General features: G+C 39.0%; 1 protein-coding gene across 3 annotated transcripts in view; it reads right to left on the bottom strand.

The window, feature by feature from the left end:
* Positions 1-776: 776 nt before the first annotated feature.
* ZBTB8A (zinc finger and BTB domain containing 8A) overlaps positions 777-18,471 on the bottom strand; it is a 51,707-nt gene continuing 34,012 nt past the window's right edge. For all 3 annotated transcript variants that reach the window (XM_060089404.1, XM_060089403.1, XM_060089402.1), the window contains 3 exons: positions 9,526-10,346; positions 7,156-7,325; positions 777-2,273 (listed from right to left, as the gene is read on the bottom strand). In XM_060089404.1, the coding sequence (XP_059945387.1) occupies positions 1,941-2,273; positions 7,156-7,325; positions 9,526-10,345 (1,323 nt within the window). In that variant the 5' untranslated portion in view covers position 10,346 and the 3' untranslated portion in view covers positions 777-1,940. The remainder of the gene's footprint in view (positions 2,274-7,155; positions 7,326-9,525; positions 10,347-18,471) is intronic.

Genomic DNA, 18,471 nt, shown 5'->3' with positions numbered 1-18,471 from the left:
TACACATGCAAGCACAACTTCATTTCTATAAATAAACCTCAAGTCAGTCATTTTTCCTATTGGTTCTAATGATTAAAAATCAGATTACAATTTTGAAAGATGTTATCATCCTCTGGTGAGACTAAAGAATGACAAGTGTTCCCTCCCTCATTTGGAACAACGTAATTGTTAAGACTCCTGACCCAGGAATGGTCATGTTGGGAGACAATGAACTCAGTGCACACTATCTGGTCTTGAAGCAATTGGAAATTTACCATCAGGGGAATCTTGAAAAAAATCTCAGAATTAGGTACCATAAAACAAAGTGGTTATTCATCTATTTATAAAAAAAACTTAAAGAAATTAACCATTTTGGCCCACAAATTGGTATTAAGGGCAATCATTAATTAAAGAATAAGAGAAAATAACATAAAAAGTATCTTGAGGTATGTCATGGCAGTTAAAAATACAGTATAATACATGGAGCCTCTATCAAAATTAAAACAAGCTTAATTGGGATAACTTGCCAAGACCTTTATGAACAGTTCTTTACTTCTAGTATTTAGATTTTATCTTTACAACTAAAATAATGCATCTCCAATTTGACTGTAATTTTGGAATGTTTCATAATTTATATAGGGGAGGAGTTAAAACTTAATTTTGTATTCTAGTAGAAAAGTTTGTTTTGAAGAATTATATATAAATTATATAAACTGCTTAAAGAACTTAGGAGAATAATGTGTTCAAATAGTTTTAGATATAAAATTTATATATAAATAACATAAAAACATGTCAATAGGTACTATAGGGACATTACTTAGCACTACTTGAATAACTAGTTCAAGATATTATAAGTTGTTGAAGATGATTAAATTCCTCTTCTTTCATACTTTCTAATTCTCATAGGCTTCTTTTTATAATTGCAGATTGGTGAGGTTTGACTTCACTTCTTTACCATTTCAGGGGACTATCCAGGGAGAGACGGTTGAAAGAGGACTGTTTAAAATCAAAACCTGTCCAGTCACCAGTCCCACCACTTAAACCTTCTGACCTTAATTTCCTCATTTGTAAATCAGAGATAATACCATTTACCTTGCTGATTAGGTGGGGAGATGTGTGAAAGAGCACTTTATAAGTAATATAGTAGTATATAAATGGAGGAAATTAATCTTAAGAACTGGTAAGAACCTCCAGTTTTCTTTTCTTCTCTAGAGAGGAAGAGAGCTATATAGACAGATCCTCAAAAAACTACCTTGACAGTATTAGTTTCCTGCTTTAAGAAAATGATGTCTGTATATAATCTCTGGTCACCTTCTATTTTAGACTTTGTTCTTTTTAAACACTGACTACATAAGAGTAATTTTTAACTTAATGACAAAAGTTTCAAATATGAACGATTTCAAACAGTTTAGGTTTGTTTTCTGCCATAATTCTAAAACATTTAGGATACTGGAATAATGATAGGTTATTTTTGGTCTGAAGGTAATAGACTAATTAGTTTAGTCAGGTAGGGTGCCAGACCCTTAAATGTGCTCTTACCTGGTTCCCTGTGAAAATTAAATAGTGGTAGTTTATATGTTTTTGAAACACCTTGAAATTATCATATATACAGTTTGGTTGTGGTGAATTTATTTAAAATATTTTCTTTGAAAAAAGTTCACTAAGTAGATCTTCCAATATTAAAAAAAAAAGGTATCTCTGTAATAAAAGTAAGAGGATTAATTGTTCATCCATCATGCCAACTCAAGCTAGGTCTTTCTTCCCAGTGCAGCAACAGATTTTAGGGCAACAAAGTTCAGAATGGATACAATGGCCTGTTCAGAAAGCATGCAAATGATATCAGGTCATTACTTTCAAGTCAGTCTGATAATTTGTTAACCAGACTCTGACCATGGAAAGAGAGAGTTATGGGAAGTCAGTGTAAGTTGCAGACATGCCAGATCTGTTGGTTCACCTCCCAGCTACCTGATGTTGGGCTTTATCTCCTTTTCTTCTTCTTCTTCACTATCATCAACCTGTTGTATGACCAGATCAGCAGACCCATCCTCTACAATCTCCACATATGATCTATTCTCATCTTCGCCCAAGTGCCATCTGGAATCCTTATCTCCATCTGATGGGGACATAAGATGCTGTTCAGCTTCCAAATCAATGGGGAGGCTGTCTATGCCAACTTCAGCAAGGCACTCATTACAGAGTCTGTAGCGCCTCGTTCCTTCCTGTACCACTTGACCTGTTAGATCAGTCACATGGCGTTTGCATTTTCTGCAGATGAGTTTGCATGCCTGGTGAATCTGTAGAGATTTAAATAGTGATAAAAAAAGATTTTTCAAAAGCAGAACCGTTTGATATTCTAAGTACCAATTCATAAATTTAAAATGTTCAAAGCCAAGCATTAGTATTAAATTAACATCTAGTTATTAGAAAAAAATCACAGGTTTTGGTGATAAATTAATGTCACAGAAATATTAAATACCAGCTTTCTCTAAATAATGTCTTTTATGTTTTTATGATTAATATTACATACTTAATAATTTCACATATCCCTTAATCCAATATTTTTATGTCTGAGGTAACAAGGGACACATTCCCAGAATAATACAAAATAATTGCAAACACTTAATATCTGCCATATACTATTCTAAGGACTTTACATATCTTAATTCAGGGGAAAAAACTCATTTCATTTGAATACTAATATTTTGTTATTTCACTAGAGAAGGAAAAAATATTGTCCCAAATTTAAATTTATCAAAAAATATTTTTCAATATAAGGATTATTGCCACTTTTATTAATGAAAGATCTAATAGAAAGAAGACTGGACTAGGAATTGGAAAGCTTGGGTTCTAGTCCTGCTTTTGTCATTTACTAACCATGTTATCTTGAAGCAAGTAACTTAAAACATTATAAACCTGCTTCCAGGGTGACTGTCAAAATATTTAACAACTGATAAGGTATGGGCACCACCCAAACAGAATAGAAGCCTGACTATCAGAATGGACACTGGTTATAAACAACCACTATGGTGGTTCTGCTACATATCAGTCTATTACTATTCCTAACTGTTCCGTTATTACTAATAGGGATACAACTCAGGTTGTGTGGACCAAATGAGTTAATAATATGTGTGAAATGCTTTGGGAAGAAGTTGTAATTGATGAATAATTGTATATTATAGTTAGTAACTTTGTTCAATTAGCTGTCAGAGCAATAGATTATAGATTCTAATCTAAAAATTATTACATATAATTAACTATATATGCTGAATTAATGTTTATGGCATATTCATTTAGATAATGTCAGAATGGTATGAAAGTGGGCCACCAAACACAAATAGTCAAAAAACCCAAGAGAACTAAAGCAGTCTGGTAAAATATCTAAGAAAATGTATGGTACTACCACTCAGTACAGTTATTATCTTCTGCTTAACCACTGACATATTAATCAGTAAATGTTGAAAGTACATAATTTGAGTGTACCTTTATTTCTCCTGAGATAGAATCAGTATTATGGTTATCATATGTGGCATTGTTTTTATTACAAAGTTCTGACACAGATTCATGTTCATCCCCCTCCAAATCCAATACAATTATGAAGACAAAGAAATTAAGTGAAACACTGTAATGTTAAAACTGAAAATATCATCATGAACTCATTATTTTAAAAATATATACCTTCTAGCTCAGAAACAATCTAAAAAGGATGCCCTAATAACAATGAGCACCCTGGGTGTCCAAATTTTGGTTTCTAATTTCATTCCCCACTAAGAGGTACCAAAGCTCCTTTGAGAAATGGCTGATTCCAGTTTTGTGGCAGCGGAAGTACAAGATGAGCCTAGGGCTCTTTTGGAGCCAGAGAAAAAGGACACTGAAAATTTAATGGAGTTGTGACAGAAGGACACAAGAGCCAGCTTCAAGGGTCCCCACTGCACAAATTTGAAATTTTGAGTATCAAAAAAATAATAATTATTATGGATCCAAACACAATGAACCAATGAAAATTCATGAGAACATATGCTATTTAAAAAAACAAAGCCAGAAAAACCTCATATACCATTTGAGGCTACTATTAAATCACTCTTTACTTTGAAAATTGGTAGTTAAAGGGAAATAATTAAACATTTATCTTGCTTCTCCTGCAGGAACCCTATTTCAAAGTAACCAAATAGCCCCAGGTGATGAAGGAAAGCTTTATAGAATTCCAGCTAATAATATAGAAGGAAGGATAATATTAGTAAATCATTCCACAACTCCAAGTAAAATTAATAATTTGGACAGAGATTACCAATTGGTATTAATACTATTAAATGAATAGTTCATGGGGAAATGGATAGTCATAGAATACCAAAATAGTTACATAGAGATTCCTTTCTAATTACAATGCAATGGTGGGATCATAGTATCATCACCCTAATCCAGTGATCAATTGTAACAACATGAATGATGGGTCCACCAGATATGATGTGTCTCCTAATGTGACACAATATGAAACATACAATTTTGTCTTTTTTTTTTTTTTTTTTTGGTACGTGGGCCTCTCACTGCTGTGGCCTCTCCCGTTGCGGAGCACAGGCTCAGCGGCCATGGCTCACGGGCCCAGCCGCTCCGTGGCATGTGGGATCCTCCCGGACCGGGGCACGAACCCGCGTCCCCTGCACCGGCAGGCGGACTCCCAACCACTGCGCCACCAGGGAAACCCACAATTTTGTCTTTGTTGAAAGTATTTAACTTGAATCCATTAAGCCTTTAGATAAAACTTCTAGTTTTCAGAAAATGCAGGGGGGGATAGAAGAACAAGCTAAAAATGACACCATGTAGAAGCAAGCAGAGAAATCCAGAGGTAGGATATTTTGTAAAATAATTGGCTCAATATCTTCAGTAAGTCAATGTTATTTTTTAAAAGGTTGGGGGGTGGCAGGGGCGGGTAGGGAACTATGCTAGCTCAAAAACATATTTAAGGGATCTAACAATGAGATGAGTTCTGGATTGGCTTCTGGCTTGGATACACCAGCTATAAGTGGTATTTTAGGAAACTATAGGTAAATTTAAACTGTGTAACACATAAAATTTTATTGAGATGGAAAGGTAGAGATTATTCACTAAAGAAAGCAGGTTACAGGGACTTCCCTGGGGCGCAGTGGTTAAGAATCTGCCTGCTAATGCAGGGGACAGGGGTTCGAGCCCTGGTCCGGGAAGATCCCACATACCGCGGAGCAACTGAGCCCGTGTGCCACAGCTACTGATCCTGCACTCTAGAGCCCACGAGCCACAACTACTGAGCCCGTCTGCCACAACTACTGAAGCCCGCATGCCTAGAGCCCGTGCTCTGCAACAAGAGAAGCCACCGCAATGAGAAGCCTGCATACCGCAAGGAAGAGTAGCCCCTGCTTGCCGCAACAAGAGAAAGCCCACGTGCACCAACGAAGACCCAATGCAGCCAAAAATAAATGAATAAAATAAATAAATCTAAAAAAAAAAAAGCAGGTTACAAAATAGCATATACAGTATGATATCATTTTGGTTAAAAAAACAAATGCACATGATAAAGTGTTAAGAATGGTAATATCTGGGTGGTAAAAATATGGTATTTTTATTTTCTTATTATGTCTATTTTCTTAGTTTTTATAATGCATACTTATTGCTTTTGTAATAATAAAAGGTTATTTTAATTTTTAAAAATCTAGCTTCAGAGATTAATGAAGGCAGAGAGTTTGTTTTGCTCACTGCCGTATACCTAGCTCTTCGGAAAGGGTCTGGCACATAGTAGGTGCTCAATATATATCTGTTGGATGAATACCTAGAAAGCAATGCATCAAGTGACCAATACCCTTCCAAATTAAAAGGAGCTTGTATAAATGGAATAAAAGTATGGGTAATAGAACATCAATTTTGGAAAAAATTTTTGCTGCAAGACGAACAGCAGAATAATTCCAATGTCACTACCATATTTATTTTTATTTTTTTAAATTTATTTATTTATTTTTGGCTGTGTTGGCTTCTCGTTGCTGTGTGTGGGCTTTCTCTAGTTGTGGTGAGCAGGGGCTACTCTTCGTTGCGGTGCACAGGCTTTTCATTGTGGTGGCTTCTCTTGTTGCAGAGCACAGGCTCTAGGCCTGCGGGCTTCCGTAGTTGTGGCTTGTGGGCTCCAGAGCGCAGGCTCAGTGGTTGTGGCTTAGTTGCTCCGCGGCATGGCATGTGGGATCTTCCCAGACCAGGGCTCGAACCCGTGTCCCCTGCACTGGCAGGCGGATTCTTAACCACTGCGCCACCAGGAAAGTCCCGTCACTACCTTATTAAACCACCAGAGCACTGAACAGAAAATTCCCTGAGATTTTTCTGACTGCTGACAGTCCAGTCCCTGACGGAGAGTCGCTCTATTGCCCACCTCACTCCATTCCTTCAGGAGACCAGAGAAACTGGAGAGACACTAGAAAGAGGCTGTAGTGGAGAGAGGTCAGACAGCAGAAACTAGACTGACAACCTACCAGATAAGGATTCAAGAATCACTAGCAGATGCTGAACATCTGAAGTGGTGATTCTGACATAGACATTTAAAAAGTTTTAAACATTTTAAAAGTTTACATTGTCTTTGGCTCGAAAAAACCGGGATATAAAAATAATAGATTTTAAGTGAATTGAAATGGATATTCAAAAGAATATCTCTTACTTCAAGGTTTCAGAGGAGAAAAAAAACCCTATTTTAAAAAATATAGGGCTTCCCTGGTGGCGCAGTGGTTAAGAATCTGTCTGCCAATGCAAGGGACAAGGGTTCGAGCCCTGGCCTGGGAAGATCCCACATGCTGTGGAGCAACTAAGCCCGTGCATCACAACTACTAAGCCTGCGCTCTAGAGCCCGTGCTCCACAACAAGAGAAGCCATGACGATGAGAAGCGCGCAGTGCAAAGAAGAGTAGCCCCCACTTGCCACAACTAGAGGAAGCCCATGTGCAGCAACGAAAGACCCAACACAGCCAAAAATAAAAAAACAAATAAATAAATAAATTTTAAAAATATATAAAATTATGCATTATGTGCAAAGTAAAAACATTAAATTGGAAAAATTGTTTAATATTGCAGAGTTGTGTGAAAAGATTTTCCTCAGTGAACTAGATTATCCTAAAGCAGATAAATGCATGTATTTCCTAAAAAGTAAAATGATGAAAAATCATATACTTACTGTTCGAAAATGGCTACTTAGATGGTCTAGCCGGCTAAATCTTTTCCCACAAGCTTGACAGGGATAGGGCCTTTCTCCTGTGTGACAACGAAGGTGGCGCTTGAGGTCTGCCTTCCGCTTCACCACATGTGTGCAGTACGGGCACTTGAACCTCATCCTGGGCAGGTCATCTGTCAAGAGACAGTTTGATTAAGTCACTGGAAAGTTCATTATCACCATTCTGATAATATCAAGAATCCAAAAGGGTATGGAGAGTCCAATCTCGGAAAGGTAGGCAACAAGAAGGAAGAAATTTTATAAAGACTAGATTGTCAGTGTAATCCTAAGTATAGAACCCTACCTTCAGGATTTGATATATTTACAAAGTCTGGGTAGATTTAGACTGTCCCACTCATGTTTTTATTTAATGGCATAGAGCCACTAGATTTAAGTAAAGCAGTAGTACTAGATTTTAAAACTACAGACACAATCCAGGGTCTTTACGCTTTTAAGTAACTTGTTTCTTGTTTTATTTACATGGGTTTATCCCCCCGCTCTTACTTTACTTTAAAAAAAATTTTTTTAATCGTTCCACCTGGGCTGGATTCTGACTCGCAGGCATTCAGTCATAATTCCACAGATGGTAGCATCGCCCCACTGGCTCTGCAGCCAAGCACACACACTAGATGTCTGAACCCCCTTGCTCTTACTTTTCATACAGCTGTACTGCTTTTCTTTTAAAGGTAAAAAGTGTCAAGGATCTTTAATCGTTTGTTTTAAAACTCACACATATTCAAAATGTTAGTTGTGGTTGGAGGCATATCTTCTCAATTTAACAGCAGTTAAGTTCAGCTGTTCATTATTGAAGTTAGATTTAGATAACCTAGAGTTACAAAAGTGCAAAGCCCAAGAAAGGATAACTTTGTTGCTGTTTTAAAATGCAACAGAGATTTCCCATTTTTGCTCTGTTATTTCTGTCTGCCTTGGTCAATGGTAGAGCGCCTCAGCATTTTCAGAAAGCTTTATAATATGATACAGTTTCATGTATTTTCATGTTAGTATCCTACAGGAAAATGTGCTAGTAAAAATCAATCAGGTTGCCTATTATTTTTAAATATGTTATCTATAACCAAATTATTTTCTAAAATTTACATGACAACCAGGGAAATGTGAATATTGGTTGGCTTTTAGTGATATTAAGGACTTGTTAATTTTGTTTAGGTATGATAATAATGGTATTGTAGTTTTTTTTCTAAGACTATATTTTAGGGACACATTCTGAAATATTTACACATGAAAACATATGATGTTTGAGATTTGCTTAAAAATGGGAGTGGTCAGGGGCACAGGTACAGATGAAACAAGACTGGTCATGAGTGGGACTGGGTAACGGGTGCATGGCGTTTAATTAGACTACTCTACTTTTATATATACTTGGAATTTTTCTAATTAAAAAATTAAATATATCACCTAAATCTTTTTTTTCTTTTTTTTAACATCCTTATTGGAGTATAATTGTCATCTAAATCTTATACTCTGCAAGAGTTTAATTTTATCATAATTTTCCTTTAAATTCACATGTAAACTATTAAGCAAATTTGCTAACTGATTAATTGGTGGGGGGAACTGGATGATATACATTTCTAATCCCTGTTCTCTACTTTGAAACTATCAGCCTCCAATAATATCTCTGCATTTTACTACTATCATAAAAATGAGATGCCTCATGGTGGTGCAGAGATACAGTATCAATATTATATGTTGTATTAAGTTTTTAAAAATTATGTATTTATATCTTAATAAAATCAGATTTAGTTTAATTTCTTTTCGATACTGGGTCTGTGAACCTTTACCAATATGTATGGTTGCTCTATTTAACTTTTCTGTATAAAAATACTGCTCCTGAGTGAATACTCAGAAAAAAAAGTAAACTATTTAAAGTGAAAATATGATGTATAACTGAATATGATGTATAACTGTACAGCAAAGTGTGCTGTACACCTGAAACTAACACAACATTGTTAATCAACTATACTCCAATATAAAATTTAAAAAAATAAAGTGAAAATATGTGTCTTAAGGATTGAACCATTTTACAAAAGAGCTTTAAACATTTAACAGTAATCTAATTGCCCACAGATAAGCAGCTTTCGAAATTCATGGGTTTCTGACCCTCAGAACTCTATTGTTTTGACTTCATTAAATTTATCCAGTATTATAATTTTTAAAATTTGTGTTTTATGCATAGATTTCATTAGAGAAGTATGACTTTAAAAAAATCACTTGTTTCAACTGCCCATAACACCTAAAAGTAAGGGCATGTTGAGATAGGATTGATTTATATCAGAGTCTTGGAACCTGATTGAGGGGACTGATTCTCTTTCTGGGTACCTGGAAAACTTCTTGATGTGACATCAGATCCTTGACCATACTGATAGCCAACAGGAGGAGAGTCCATTTCCGCATCCATTTGTGCCTGTTCTTCAGATTGCGAAATGTGGCTGGAAGAATCAGATGTTCGTGCTTCTCGTTTGCTTGACTTATAATGAGCCATTTCAGAAGGCTGTGACAACCTCAAATGTTTGGATTTTTTAATGGAATCTTTCCTTTGTTCATGTTTGGCCAGAGGCTGTTGAGTATTCCTTTGGGAGGCTGGATGGTAATTATACTTACTCCAAGATTTCCCACTTATACCTGTTCCTTGATCTGGGCTTAGGTGAGAATGTGGAGAACTGCTTTCATCTTGCCAGCCGCCACTATAAAAAGAGGAGCGTTCTATACCATCAGAACTGGCATTTTTATCCGAAAGGCTGAAATAGCGATCCTTTTCTTTTTCACTAATGTCTAATGAAGATTTAATAAAGGTCTTACATACACTAATGACATCAGTCATTTGAAGGAAGCTAGCAGCGGACATCACTTCTATGACATTCTGACCTGTGAGAGAGAGCTTGCCGGAATAGACAAAGTCCAGGATAACTGTAAAAGTATCAGGGGAGAAAGCCTGAAATGTCGCTGTGGTTGGCTGACTTGTCTCCTTGGAGTTCTGGGAAAGAAGCATTTTAAAGTAGCCGCTACTAGCAAATAATACATTTCGATGGGCTTTAAAGACCTTTCCTTCAACCAGAATACTGCAGTCACAAAATACATCCTGCCTGCGCTGCTCATTCAGTTGTTGCAGGAGGTGAGACTGATGAGAGGAGATCTCCATTCTAAAGAGGAAAAGAAACAGTGATTACCAAAATCGGAGTAACACTGCTTCTCTGAGTCAAGTAAAATGACAGTCAGAAACCTCTGTCCTTTTTCCATTAAAAACACTTTCTCCTTAGAGAATATCGTCTCCAAGACACAGAAGATAATGGGTTTCAGGATATCATGTAAGACTCTACTCTTAGTTAGTTATTAGATTTTTAGACAATTATTTGTTCAGTCACCAAACCTGATTGAGCATCTTCTATAAATCAGGCCTTCTGCTATATATGGTGAACTAAACAGGCTTGATTCTTGCCTCCATGTAGTTTTTAATCTAGATGGGTACCAGCTTGAAACAAATACTCAAATGAAGTTATAAATGACAAGTTAAGTGCTAAGACAGAAGGAGCGTGCTCTTAGTATAATAAGGTGAACTAGTTTAGATTGGGATGGAGAGGGTTAGGGAATACCTCTCCAAGAAGTCACATTTAAGCTGAGACCTCAAAGGTGACTAGGAATTAGCCAGGTGAAGAATGAAGGGAGAAGATTTCTGATTCCAGCAAAATGGTGGTCTAGAAAGTGCTGAAACTTTGCTGTCACAAATCTCTAGAGATGCTGGCTAAAATATAGCCAAGGCTTTAAACTGTATGGCTGAGCTGCTGGGGCAGCAACGTGGGCTCCAGTTTTTATCAGTAACAGAAATTGGAACTCTCTAAGGATTCAACCGTAATGAAAAAGGACTAGTAAACTTTGCCCCGAAGTCCAGGGAAAAGGCAAAGAAAGTTTGTCTTTGCAGGGCCTTAGTTGGGAAGAAAAAAATCCCTAGGTGAGACATCAAACGCAAGGTTGTGCTTTGTGAGGTTCTGGAGTCCAAATTTATTTTACCTGCTTGGTGTGGGAAACCTCAACTGAAAAATTAACATGAGAATTAGTCCTGGGCTGGTGGTGTCTGTGGGGACACCTTGCAGAAGCAAATGCCAAACTGCTCAGGAGGGAAGCTCTCAGAGCTTCCAGGTGGGAAATAAGCTCTGCTTAAACTGAACTCAGTCATTCCCATCTCTGTACAGAGTGGATCATTTCCTATATTGTACCACCATGATGTCTAATATGGCCTATCTTAAAAACTCCCCTTGATTTCACATCTATTTCTGGCTACTACTCCATTTCTCTGCTCCCTTTACACAGAGTTCATTGAAAGAGATTTTTGTCTTGGTTTTTTCATTTGCTATCTTCACTTCTCCCATTCTAAATCAGGTTTCCATCCCCATCCATCAAAACCCATTTTTTGAAGATCATTAGTTGCATGTTGACAACCTGCATGTTGTCAAATCCAATGGTCACTTCTTTGTCCTCATTTTACAGACACAGTGGATCACTCTTTTCATCCTGAAACACTTGTTGCACTTACTTGGCTGCCAGGACACCACTCCTAAATGGTTCTTCTATTGCTCACTCCTCAGTCTCCCCTCCTGGCTCTTCCTTGTCTAATCTCTAAGTTTTTTGGGATTCAGGACATGCTACCCCCCAAGATGGCACCTTGGCATATTGAATATTGTGAACTGAAGGAGTCTGAGTAAACAGCAGAAGCAGGAAGGTCACTCTGACACCCCCTCCCTTTTCTGCTGCAACAGATCACAAAACCCTCAGGTGAGAGGTGTCCACCCTACACCCAGAGGAAAGGAGCCTCCTTATCTCAGAAGACAAAGGGACGCTGAGAAGACTCTGAACAAACAGGCTTTGCTGGGTGTGCCCCAGTTTTCTAACCTTACCTCTTACTCCTTTTTCTACCACATTCTTCCATGACTCTCCACTCTTCACCAAGCCTAGCATAAAAATACTCAGGTCTGTCTCTTCCGGCCTTCATTTCCTTATGAAGCCTTCTGTGTCATGTAAAATTTATATTGAGAAAATATGTATGCATTTCTCCTGCTATTCTGTTAGTTTGATTTTCAGACACAGGCCGGAACAAGGTCAAGGAAAATTTTTTCTCCCCTACAGCTGGAATGTCCCAGGCCTCAGGGCTCAGACCTCTCCTCTACTTACATCATTCCCTAGGTGAGCCCATCCAGTCTCATAGCTTTAAATACCATTTTACATATCTAGCCCCTGACCTCTTCCCTGAGCCTCAGACTCAAATTGTCTGTTTATCTGCATCTCCACTTAGATGTTTAATAGGCAGCCTGAGCTCAACAGAGCCCAAGCCACTCTTCATTCATCCTCATCTTAAACCTGCCTTTCCTACAGTCCCATCCGTCTCAGGAAATGGTAACTCCATTCCACTTATTTAGACCAAAAACATGAAGAGTCATCTTTGACTGTGTGTTGTCAGCTTTACCTTCAAAACAAATCCAAAATCCTACCACTTCTGTGCTACTGCTGTTACAACTTCACTCCATCACCTATTATCAACAGCCTCCTAATTAGTCTCCTTGCAACTTCAGTCTAGTCTGAATACAGCAGCCATGGTGATGCTTCTGAAACACGAGTGAAATCGTGTTACCCCTCTGCACAAAACCCTCCAAAGAAAGGTTCCCCACCCAACCCCAAAGTTCTTCTCATGACCTACACCATCTGCATCCTGCCCCTCCTGGTACCTCTCTGCCCGCATCTCTTCTGCTCTACCCCTCACACACTGCATTCCAGCTCCAAAGACCTCTGCCTGTGCCCAAACATTCAAGGCATGTTCCTGTCATGCAGCCTTGTACTTGCTATGCCTTCTGCTTGGAAATGCTTCCTCCAGATACACACATAGCTCACATTCTCACATTTTCTAGGTCTCTGCTCAAATGTCACCTTATCCTTTACCATTTCCTTTACCATTAGCCAGGTGAAGACTGAAGGGAGAAGATTCTTCTCCCTTTACCATTCTTTTAAAAATAATTAATTAATTAATTAATTAAAATAAATTAAATAAAGGCTTTCCTTTACCATTCTTTTTAAATTAATTAATTAGTTAATTTTTGGCTGCGTTGGGTCTTCGTTGCAGTGCGTGGGCTTTCTCTAGTTGAGGCAAGCGGGGGCTACTCTTCGTTGCAGTGTGCAGGCTTATTGCAGTGGCTTCTCTTGTTGTGGAGCACGGGCTCTAGAGCGCAGGCTCAGTAGTTGTGGTGCACGCGCTTAGTTGCTCTGTGGCATGTGGGATCTTCCCAGACCAGGGCTCAAACCCGTGTCCCCTGCATTGGCAGGTGGATTCTTAACCACTGCGCCACCAGGGAAGCCTCCTTTACCGTAAGCACCTCCTCCCACTCTCCATCCCCTTACTCATTTACTCTTTGTTTTCTCCTACTAGAATTTAAGGTCCAAGAGAGCAGAGTTTGCCTGTTTTGTTTACTTATATATTCCCAGCTCCTTGAACAGCACTTGAGCAAACAATAGCTGCTCAATCAATGCTGTTGAATGAATGAGTCAAAAATATTAAAAGACACAAGGAAATTGTTCTTTATAAAGAAGAATCAGCAGGCATAACAAGCAGGGAATTAGAACCCCAAGAATTTGAGAAAAATAGTACAAAAATCTAATAGGCTATTAAATAAGTATGTTTAAAATGATCAAAGATAAAAGGTGATGCAGACTAGCACATAGTTATGAGCACAGACACTAGAACCAGGTAGCTTGATTGGAATTCTTGCTCTATCACTTAACTAGCTGTGTGAACCTGGGCAATGTATTTAACCTTTGTATTGCTGTTTCCTTATCTGTAAAGTGGAACCAAAAATAGCACTTATTTCATAGGATTATTGTGAGGATTGAATGAGTTGATGTACATATACCACTCAAAACAGTGTTTGGCATGTAGTAGGTACCTCACAAATTTTAGCTATTCTCCTTTTATTATTATTATCCATAAGAAAAGGGAAAAAAAAGAAGAGGTAGGTTTGAAGAGGAATCAAATGAATTTAATATATGAAAAATATAAGTAATGAAATTAAAACACCTCATGCTGCAAGATGAGTGCCCCATCTGCAGTCTCATGTCCATATTCCTGGCAGGAAGAAGACAAAAAGACAAAAGGCAATTACCAGCCCAGTCTATCTTCTTCTTCATTTTTTTTTTTTTTTTTTTTTTTTGCCGTACGCGGGCCTCTCACTGTTGTGGCCTCTCCCGTTGCGGAGCACAGGCTCCGGACGCTCAGGCTCAGCAGCCATGGCTCACGGGCCCAGCCGCTCCGTGGCATGTGGGATCTTCCCAGACCGGGGCACGAACCCACATCCCCTGCATCGGCAGGCGGACTCTCAACCACTGTGCCACCAGGGAAGCCCTATCTTCTTTTTTATCAGGAAAAAAAAAAAAAGTTCTTCCAGCTGCCACATCCAGGGGACTGACACTTGCAACTCAATGGCCAGAATCATGTCACCTACTTTTTAGGTGTGCACTCCCACTAATGGTATATATCAATTTCTACTTCTCAATTTTTGCCAACACTTAATATTATCAGATTTTAAATTTTGCCAATCTTATGGATATGCAATGGTATGCTATTGCTTTTATTTGTATGGACTGAAGAACTTTTAATGTTTGTTGACCATGATTAAGTGAATTTCCTTGCTCATTACAATGTTGTCAAGTAACACTGAATAACAGCTAACCACAAAAACAATGTTATACAATAGCATTTATTTAGCTTAGTGCCTTTGGGTTGGATGGGGCAGCTTGTCTAAAGTGGCTGTGTTATTACATGGTCTTACATCTTCCTCCTGGGACTAGTAGGCCAGCCCGGACAATTTCCTCTCATGACAATGGCTGAAGTATAAAAGCCCAAGTGGAAATACATGAGGTTTCTTAAGGCTTAGGTTTGTAACAGCCACACTGTCACATATTCTAATAGACCAAAGCAAATCACATGGCCCAAAGGGGAGAAATATCCTCTGGTCTGTTAGTGAGAAGAACTACAAAGTCATACAACAAAGAGTGTGAATGTTGGTAGGCGGTGATGAACTGGGGCCAATAATGCTATCTACACAATATCCTTTCTATTTGTAAAACTGAATTATCTTTTTCTTATTGATTTACAGGTATCCTTTATATATCCAACATACTAATCCTTTATTAGTTATATGCCTTGCAGATATCTTCTCTCATCTGTGGTTTGTCTTTTTAACTCCATTAAAGGTAGCTTTCATTAAAAAGCAGCTTTCAGTTTTAATAGTCAATTTATCAATCAAAGTGTTTTCTCTATCTTGTTTAAGAAATCACTATTTCGGGCTTCCCTGGTGGCGCAGTGGTTGAGAGTCCGCCTGCCGATACAGGGGACACGGGTTCGTGCCCCGGTCTGGAAAGATCCCACATGCCGCGGAGCGGCTGGGCCCGTGAGCCATGGCTTCTGAGCCTGCGTATCCGGAGCCTGTGCTCCGCAACGGGAGAGGCCACGACAGTGAGAAGCCCGCGTACCGCAAAATTAAAAAAAAAAAAAAAAAAAAAAAAAGAAATCACTATTTCAAGGACATAAAGATATTTTTTAAAGTTCTGTTTTTCACTTTTAGGGCTTTAATCTACGATTGATTTTGATACGGTATTCTAATTTTTTTTTCATATAGATAATCAATCTTTCTGGCACTGCTTATTGAAAGCAAGTCCTTTCCCCACTAATCTGTAATGCTACCTCTGTTATTCATCTAGTTTCCATAAATTCATGGATCTATTTCTGAACTGTCTGTTCAGTTTAATTTGACTATCTCTCTGTACCAATACGTCACAGCTTTTTTGGTTTTTGTTTTTTTTTTGCGGTACGCGGGCCTCTCTCACTGTTGTGGCCTCTCCCGTTGCGGAGCACAGGCTCCAGACACGCAAGCTCAGCGGCCATGGCTCACGGGCCCAGCCGCTCCGCGGCATGTGGGATCTTCCCGGACCGGCGCACGAACCCGTGTCCCCTGCATTGGCAGGCGGACTCTCAACCACTGCGCCACCAGGGAAGCCCCACGTCACAGCTTTAATTACTAAATCTCTAAAATGAATCCCCCCACCTAGGTCTTCTTCAAATAACATTAAAAAAAACCAAAACTCTGGGGACTTCCCTGGTGGTCCAGTGGATAAGACTCCATGCTCCCAATTCAGGGGGCCCAGCTTCGATCTCTGGTCAGGGAACTAGATGCTGCATGCATGCCACAACTAAGAGTTCACATGCTGCAACTGAAGATCCCGCACACTGCAATGAAGAAAAGATCCTGTGTGCTTCAGCTAAGACCCGGTGCAGGCAAAATAAATAAATAAATATTTTAAAAAATTCTGATTGTCTCTTTGTTCTTCTATATAAAAATTAGGATAAGCTTATCAAGTTTCACTTAAAAAATATCCTATAGGGATTTTTTTTCTGGAATTGAATTTATAGATTATGGGAGAACTCACATCTTTATAATATTGAGTCTTATCATCCATGAATATGGTATAATTCGCCACTCAGTTAGGTGTTCTTTCATATTCTTCAGTTATGTTTCCTTATTTTCTTTAAGATCTTGCATGTTTTTTGTTAGATTTATTTCTGTTTCTTATAGGTTTTATTGCTATACTGAATGGGATAGCAGGCTTTGTCAGCTGAATGGAAATGCTGCTAAAATTTTACCATTAAGAATGATATTTAGGGACTTCCCTGGTGGCACAGTTGTTAAGAATCCACCTGCCAATGGAGGGGACACGGGTTCAATCCCTGGTCCAGGAAGATCCCACATGCTGCAGAGCGACTAAGCCCATGCGCCACAACTAATGAGCCTGTGTGCCACAACTACTGAAGCCCACATGCCTAGAGCCTGTGCTCCACAACAAGAGATGCTACCACAGTGAGAAGCCTGTGCACCACAACGAAGAGTAGCCCCCACTCACCGCAACTAGAGAAAGCCCGTGCGTAGCAACGAAGACCCAATGTGGCCAAAAATAAATAAATTAAAAAAATTAATTAATTTTTTAAACGATTTATTTATTTATTATTTATTTATTTTTGGCTTCGTCGGGTCTTCATTGCGGCACTTGGGACCTTCGTTGAGGCATGCGGGCTCTTCGTCGTGATGCGTGGGCTTCTCTCTAGTTGCCGCATACGGGCTTCTCCCTAGTTGTTGTGTGCGGGTTTTCTCTCTCTAGTTGTGTTGCGCGGGCTCCAGGGCACGTGGGCTCTGTAGTTTGCGGCACGCAGGTTCTCTCGTTGAGGCACGTGAGCTCAGTAGTTGTGACATGCAGGCTTAGTTGCCTTGTGGCATGTGGGATCTTAGTTCCCTGACCAGGGATGGAACCCCCGTCCCCTGCATTGTAAGGCAGATTCTTTGCCACTGGACCACCAGGGAAGTCCTGAAGCCGTAGCTATTTAAAAGCTGTTACTCTAATTGTTTCAGTGGACGCTTTTGTTTACCAGTCTGTCATGTAATTTCCCTTCTGTTTATTCATTTTTCTATTCCTACTACTCCCCCTACTCACTCAGTTCCTTTTTCTGGTAATAACTCTTCAACTTTTCTTAAGAGGATCACCGCTTCACTTCTTTGGTTCTTATGGTTTGGGAGATATTGACTCAACACATCACTCCAGAGGTCAACTTGTGACCTAGACCTGGCAAATCAGAGCACTGCATTCCCATGGCCAGTTACTGGTCTGGGGATGGACATGTCAAACAAGGCCAGAAAAAGAGGTTCAATCAAAGCAAATCTTAGCATTTTTTATTGGAGCAACCAGAAAAGAAGACCATTCTTATGAGGATGTGAGCCTGGAGCTATAGTAGATTTTCTGCCACCATGAGGAGAGAGCCTACATGAGAAAGGACCAACACTGAGGAAAGCAGAGCAAAGAAACAGAAAGGCCAGATCCTATCAACATCATTTTTCCCTAGACCAGAGGTGTTTGGGCTGTGCAGCATGGCATGTGGGATCTTAGTTCCCCAACCAGGAAGAACCTGCATCCCCTGCATTGGAAGTGTGGAGTCTTAACCACTGGACCGCCAGGGAAGTCCCGGTCATTCATTTCTATAAAGGGTCAGATAGGAAATATTTTAGGGTTTGTGGGTGTGAGAATGTGATGTATAATAAATATATATTTTGGAGTTTGTCCATGGTTCCTGGCTCACAGCTCCCCAAAACCCTTGGAATTTCCTAAGCAGTAAGAGCAATAGGAACATCTTTTGTTATAATATTTGGTCTCTTGTCCTCAGTTCCTGAAATCGCAGAGCCATAA

Source organism: Mesoplodon densirostris, chromosome 2 (genome assembly GCF_025265405.1).
Source record: "Mesoplodon densirostris isolate mMesDen1 chromosome 2, mMesDen1 primary haplotype, whole genome shotgun sequence".
NCBI lineage: Eukaryota > Metazoa > Chordata > Mammalia > Artiodactyla > Ziphiidae > Mesoplodon > Mesoplodon densirostris.
The sequence above is the reverse complement of the archived record's forward strand: the minus strand, read 5'-3'. Positions and strand labels throughout refer to the sequence as shown.